The sequence below is a fragment of the Solanum stenotomum genome, chromosome 9 (assembly GCF_019186545.1).
Source record: "Solanum stenotomum isolate F172 chromosome 9, ASM1918654v1, whole genome shotgun sequence".
In the NCBI taxonomy this organism is placed as follows: Eukaryota; Viridiplantae; Streptophyta; class Magnoliopsida; order Solanales; family Solanaceae; genus Solanum; species Solanum stenotomum.
Window position 1 is genome coordinate 45,671,324 of NC_064290.1, and position 5,717 is coordinate 45,677,040.

General features: G+C 31.9%; 1 protein-coding gene across 1 annotated transcript; it reads left to right on the plus strand.

The window, feature by feature from the left end:
• The first annotated feature begins 381 nt into the window (after positions 1–381).
• Positions 382–1,845, plus strand: LOC125877888 (protein ALP1-like). Its single transcript, XM_049559178.1, has one exon. The coding sequence runs from the start codon at positions 430–432 to the stop codon at positions 1,777–1,779; it is 1,350 nt and encodes a 449-aa protein (XP_049415135.1). The 5' UTR covers positions 382–429; the 3' UTR covers positions 1,780–1,845.
• Positions 1,846–5,717: the final 3,872 nt, after the last annotated feature.

Genomic DNA, 5,717 nt, shown 5'->3' on the forward strand with positions numbered 1-5,717 from the left:
GTTATCTCAAAGTTATTTTAGATAAAAAAAATTATATGTAGATATTAATCGAGTAAAATTTATCCGCACATAATGTATACAACAATCTAATACATGCATCTCATGTGTTTGAATTAATAATTCATTTTACGCAATTTTAATTAATTAACTCGTGTTTTACTTTATTACGTAACAATAAAAATTGTATTCGTTTAATGTATACACCGTGTGGATAAGATTTTACCGTATTAAGATAGAATGTAATCTTCATATTCACCATTAGATGGATTTCATCTTATTATAAACGGTTGGATGAGATTCTCATCAGTACATTTAATATTTTTTAGATAAAACATTACATATTATATAATGAATACCATTTACCACTTGAAGTCTGCACATTCATTTCATTTCAAAACATATTAAAGTAATTTGGTTTGTCCTTTGAAAATGAATTTCAATCTTGGAGATTGTTCTAATAATAATGATGAAGATTTTTCTTCTTCGTCATCATCTTCGTTAGATTTGGATTTTTTTCCTAGTACAGAACACCATGATAATTTAATAAATCAACTACGTATGAACAACTACATGTTCCAACAAGTTCTACAAAACCATACTAATGAAGTTTTCATAGGTGGCTCCATTCCAGGTCATGTGGTAATCAATCGTGATCGTGAGGCGGCAGATGATAATTTATTTCGTGATTATTTTTCAGCCACACCACGCTTTAATGATGCAATATTTCGCCGTCGTTATAGAATGTCCCGCAATTTGTTTCTTCGTATCGTTGATGCAATTAAAGATCACGACACGTACTTTGAACAACGCATTGATGCACTAGGTAGATTTGGATTATCTACTTTGCAAAAAATTACTGCTGTGTTTAGAATGTTGGCATATGGTTTGCCAGCGGATGCCACTGACGAATACGTGAAAATTGGAGAGTCAACTACGATTGAAAGTATGAAGAGATTTTGTCGAGCTATTGTAGAGGTTTTTGGTGAGCGATATTTGAGATCACCAACACCTAACGATGTTGCGAGGCTTCTACACATTGGTGAGCAACGTGGTTTCCCAGGAATGTTAGGTAGTCTAGATTGCATGCACTGGAAATGGAAAAATTGTCCAACGGCATGGGCTGGGCAATACGCAGGTCGTAGTGGATCACCAACAATTATTCTTGAAGCTGTTGCTGATTATGACCTTTGGATATGGCATGCTTATTTTGGTTTGCCTGGCACCAATAACGATATTAATGTTTTAGAGTCATCACATTTATTTTCCAATCTTGCTAGCGGTATTGCGCCTCCCGCCCATTATGTTATTCAAGGAAAAGAATACGATATGGGTTATTATTTAGCTGATGGTATATATCCTAAATGGTCTACAATTGTTCAAACTATTCGTGATCCTCATTCCCAACAAAAGAAATATTTCGCGATGAAACAAGAATCGTGCCGAAAAGATGTTGAACGTGCATTCGGAGTTTTGCAATCACGTTTTGCAATTATTGCAGGACCGTCACGTTTTTGGAGAAAGGAAGTGCTACATGATATAATGACTACATGTATTATACTGCACAACATGATAATTGAGGATGAACGTGATCTTAATGCACCAATTCAAGATGCCATAGAGGCTCCAACTCCAACTATTGAAATGGTGGTAGATGAAAATCTCCGGTTTGAACAATTTTTAGCTAGACATAAAAAAATTAAGGACAAAAATGCTCATTTTGAACTCCGTAATGCATTAATAGAGCATTTATGGGAGCAACGTAATAATTTTGAAAATTGAGTGTTTATGTAATTGTATGTCACTTTTATTTGAATTTGTCCCCTAATTTATGTATTATATTATATTTTCTTGCAATTTATGTTATTTAAAAATTTAGAATAAAAAATAATTTTATATCACGTTAAAAATTATATAAAGTAATTATTTGGAAAAAAAGAAATAAAGGATTTATAATATGAAATAAGAAAATAAGAATGAAATAGAAATAATAATATAAAATTGAGGAGAGAGAAAAACATTCCTTTTTAGAGAGTAAAATAGAGAATTGGGTTGGAGTTGATTGTTTGAAAAAATAGAGAACTCTATATTTGGAGAGTAAAATAGAGGATTGGGTTGGAGATGCCCTTAGCGACATATTTTCGTTAGCAACGAACGACATAGCGGTCCACAATTTTTTAGTAGTGTATTTATGTACAATGCTCAAAAACTTTTTTTATAAAAACAAATCAATATTTATGGTACAACAAATGAACAAAATGGAAAGTTGTCCCTAATTAGGTGATATATTGATTGATACAATTAGTACAACATAAAGACATGCATCATGGTAAAAAAAAAAAAGCATACTAATTATTATCTCTTTTTTTTTCGAGTTTTACATCCTAATTTTTAATTGTTTTTTTAAATTTAAATTATTAATGTTTATATATTAAAATACATCTCGAACTAATAAGCCAATTATTAGTTGTTGTTTTTCTACTTGAATTATTAGAGTGTAAAGCTCACAAAAAAATAACAAGTTTTAGTATATTTCTGAGGAGTCCGGAGCCAAAAGGATAACAAAATTTTTCGAAAATTTCAAAAGGGCAACAAAATTATTTATCAAATCAACAGGGCAACAAATTTAAACACCGTTTAAATCAGGATTTTCGCTGCAAGGCGCGGATACTCATGCAACCTGTAAGGCGCAAACAACTTTTAGCCTTGTAAGGCTCAGCTGACATGAGCCTTACTAGGCGCAGAAAATCTGCGCTTTGCTCCTTTTTCTAAAAAAAAATGAAATTTTTTGTTGCTTTTTCTAAAATTAATAATTTTGCTTTAATAAAAATTTGCTGCTTTGCTGTAAAAATTATTTGTCTAAAATAAAAATAAATCAATGGTTACACCAAAATCTGCTTTGATATCATTTTTGCTTTAAGTTTACCCGTGTTTTATCTCTGTATGTTTATAGTGAAATGGAATTATTTATATTACTACAAACGGTCAGTAGACTTGTCACCTTTTTTATTTTATTTTTTCAATTTTTTTAGTTTTTGGTTTATATATATATATATATATATATATATATATATATATATAGTTTTTAATTATTATTTTATTTATTTGTAATTTTAATATAGTAATTTTTTAATTATTTTTATTCACTTTATCTAATAATTTTTACTACTAACTGAAAAGTATTTATTTTTTATTTTCGTTGAGATATATACCGCGTGAAACTTTTATAATGTTGATTTAATTCAATACTGGAATAATATATCACGCGAAACTAAAGTTCACGTGAAAGTTAAATGAGTAACAAGTTACAAGGCGCAAGAGCCAGTAGACTTGTAACCTTTTTAATTTTATTTTTTTTATTTTTTTTTCAATTTATTTAGTTTTTGGTTTATATATATATATATATATATATATATATAGAATTATTATTTGTTTGTAATTTTAATATAGTATTTTTTAATTATTTTTATTTACTTTATCTAATAATTTTTTATTACTAGTTTTACCCCAAACATACAAAGATAAAACACGAGTAAATTTAAAGCCAAAATAATATCAAAGCAGATTTTGGTGTAACCGTTGATTTATTTTCATTTTAGACAAATAATTTTTACAGCAAAGCAGCAAAAAATTTATCAAAGCAATTTTTTTTTAAAAGAAAAAGCAACAAAGCAAAAATTTTTTATAGAAAAAGCAACAAAGCGCAGATTCCCTGCACCTTGTGAGGCTCATGGCAGCTGAGCTTGCGCCTTACAGGTCGCATGGGTATCCGCGCCTTGCGGCGGAAATCCTGATTTAGACGGTGTTTAAATTTGTTGCTGTAACGACCTATTCGTTATAGAAAATCTAACGAGGAAAAATTTGAGGCCAGAAAACTTTTTCGTAGTATTTGGATTTTTCCAATCTTGTCCAGATATGGACGAAATCGGAGTCATCGAGGTATAGGGAAATATGGTAACAATCAGGTGAAGTATTTCTGAGCGTCGTTGGTTAGAGGTGTGTTGTGAAATGAGAATTTTGGAATTCTTGAATTAGTTCTCTGTCTTGAGATTGCCGCCTTGGCGCTGGGTTTTGCCGTTGTGACGGGGTAGTGGCCGCTGTGGCGGGCTCAACACGAATTAAAGTCGTTAATAAACCCCTAAACGACCTAATTATGTACTTTTTGATCTTTAGAGCTAAGGAACGAACCACATGCGACTCCTACTCGTTTTTCACCATTCTTGAGGCTAAAGGTAAGTTTTTCACTCCCCTAATCCATTTTTCGATCCGTAGAACGTAATAGAATTGGTGAATATTGATGGGAAGGTTTTTTTTTATAGATTCTACGGTGGAAACAACCCTAATTTAGATAATTGGGATAATGTGTTTGATCTAGGGTTCATAAAATTTTTAGTAATCTAGGTAATTAATGATTATTTATTGATTCCCGTATTATATTGATTGTTTGTAGACCAAGAACAAGCGGAACGAATCCGGAAAGAGAAGGATCAAATTTCTTAGGGTTTCAAGCTTGTTTCGAGGTAGGTGATGGTTATGATTCTATGATTGTGTGATGTATGCTTGTTCTTGCTTCATTATGATACTTGTATATATATGAATGTTGATCACACTTGTTGTAAATAAGATAGAGAATTGATGAATTCCATGAAATCATGACTTAAATGTATGATATTGATTATATACTTGTGATTGTGATTGTGGTGTATTGAATGGATCGGTTACCACGTTCCGACATAACTAAATTGGATCGGTTGTCACGTTTCGGCATAACTATGGAATCGGTTGCCACGTTCCGGCATAAATATGAGATTGGTTGCCACGTTTCGGCATGCTACCTGTTTGGGTTTGGGTTCCATGAGAGGACCAATGATTTGACATAAAATGTGAGGTTGTTCGTTGTTCGTAAATATTGATAATATTGTATATGTTGATATATATGCATGTGATTATAATGTTGTTTGACCTGTTTATGTTGTACTAGTGGGATAGCCGTGTGATCCTACCATACACTGTGGTTGTGTACTGATTTTGCACTTGCTCTTATTTTTGTTGAGTGCAGGGCATCTTCAAGCGGCTATTGACAGACCTCGCTTAGAAGATTAGTGATCGTCGCTTCGAATTCAAGGGTGCGCCAATTCTTCCGGGCTACCATGAGATTCTCTTCCGTCTATGTCCATCATTTTCGGACTTAGACATTTGTTTTAGCTAGTTGATTAGTTCATTAGTTGGGGTTGTATCCCTTCTTGTTTAGAAGTGGATCATTGTTATAATGTTTTGGTACATTGACTTTCAGGTTCTAGGTTATTCTTCTGCATTGTTAGTTATTATTGTTAGACTTCTGTTAGAGTTTATGGGAACTCTATTTTTATTTCCTTAGTGTTGACTTAATGCCTTAGTTTTTAGATTATTTGCTTGATTTGGATCGTAATAGTGATTCTCCCACCGGAGTGTTAGTGTGAGTGCCAATCACGACAGTTTGGGTCGTGACAGTTGCCCTTTCGGTTTGATAAATAATTTTATTACCCTTTTGGAATTTTCGAAAAATTTTGTTGCCCTTTTGACTCCGAACTCTATTTTAGAGCATTATCTCTTTGTGTTAATGTACTAAGGGGTCGTTTAGTAAAGTACATCACAAAAAAGTATGCAATGCTTATCATTTTTAATATACCAAAAAAATATTGCATAAGGAATAATCTCAATATAATTAATCTCGTGAACAT